This window comes from Monoraphidium neglectum (genome assembly GCF_000611645.1).
Source record: "Monoraphidium neglectum strain SAG 48.87 unplaced genomic scaffold scaffold04636, whole genome shotgun sequence".
Classification (NCBI taxonomy): Eukaryota; Viridiplantae; Chlorophyta; class Chlorophyceae; order Sphaeropleales; family Selenastraceae; genus Monoraphidium; species Monoraphidium neglectum.
The window spans coordinates 3,049-4,178 of record NW_014008993.1 but is presented as its reverse complement, the minus strand read 5'-3'; the positions used below and the strand labels follow the sequence as shown (position 1 = coordinate 4,178).

Genomic DNA, 1,130 nt, shown 5'->3' with positions numbered 1-1,130 from the left:
GCCCCAACAGCCCGCGCAGCAGCCAGGGCAGCAGTTGCAGCGCCACCCCTTCCCGCCACGGGCGGAGGCCGGGCCGTCGCAGCCGCAGCCGCAGCCGCAGCCGCAGCCGCAGCCGCCGCCACCACCGCAGCCGCGGCTGCTTGACGTTGGGGGCGGCTCCGTGGTGGGCCCCGGGCTCCCGCCTTCGTCGCTCTACACCGGGCCGCAGGGAACGCCCGTCCTGGCAATGCCGGGGCGGAGGGTGTTCTTTGACGTCGGGTCGGGCGCCCGCGGGCGCTTCATGCGCATTACTGAGGTCCAGCGCCAAGACAGGTGCGGCGCGGGTGACGCCACAGCCGCGGCGCCCCACCGCTACCAAGAGGGCCGTTGGCGGCGGCGCAATTGTGATGCCGACCCGTTGTGACCTTGGCATCGGCCGGCCCTTTCCTCCTCTTGGGCCGCTTTTTACCCTTCTCGTGAAACGCGTGGCTCGGAGCCGCATCACGCATCGCCCGCGCCTCGCCCTGCTCCCCCTCCTCCGCCCCAGGACCAGCATGGTGATCCCCGCTTTCGCGGTGCCCATGTTCCAGGAGGCGGTCGGGACCTGCGCCACGCTGCTGGAGCAGCAAGACCAGCACCAGTACCAACAGCAGCACCCGCAGCAGCAGCAGCAGCAGCAGCAGCAGCAGCAGCAGCAGCAGCAGCCGGCGCCGCCGCCCCCGCCGCAGCCGCCGCAGGCCCAGCCGCCAGAATAGCGGGACCCGTCTCCCGCGCGGCGGCTGGAGCACGCAGCCGGCTGGTCGCAGCAACGGCCCCTGGGGGAAGACGCCAGGGTGACTGTACACACATAATGCACATGCGTGGGCACGCGGCCCCTGTTGTCCGCAGGCCCTCGCGGCTGGGCTGCCACAGATATGGCTCTGGCCGCCAGGGGCTCTCGCGCTCTTTTTCAATGTGGCAAAACAAGACGGAGCGTTTCGCACAGCGGCGCGCGGCACCGCGGCGCGCGGGCCCGAAGGCCACGCCCCCCGCGCTGCCGCGCGCCGCTCTGTGGGGGATTGCCGGTGACATCAGTTTGATTCCTCACCGCGCGCCGTGGCGGCCGCGGCCCCAGCTACTCCCCGCCTTTTCAAGCTGCCTCTTTGAGGCGC

The 1,130-nt window shown here is 71.9% G+C and overlaps 1 protein-coding gene across 1 annotated transcript; it reads left to right on the top strand.

Moving 5' to 3' along the window:
• Nucleotides 1-226: 226 nt before the first annotated feature.
• Nucleotides 227-734, top strand: MNEG_14627 (hypothetical protein; the record flags this gene model as incomplete). Its single annotated transcript, XM_014036901.1, has 2 exons — nucleotides 227-312; nucleotides 527-734. The coding sequence occupies 2 exons, from the start codon at nucleotides 227-229 to the stop codon at nucleotides 732-734; spliced, it is 294 nt and encodes a 97-aa protein (XP_013892355.1).
• Nucleotides 735-1,130: the final 396 nt, after the last annotated feature.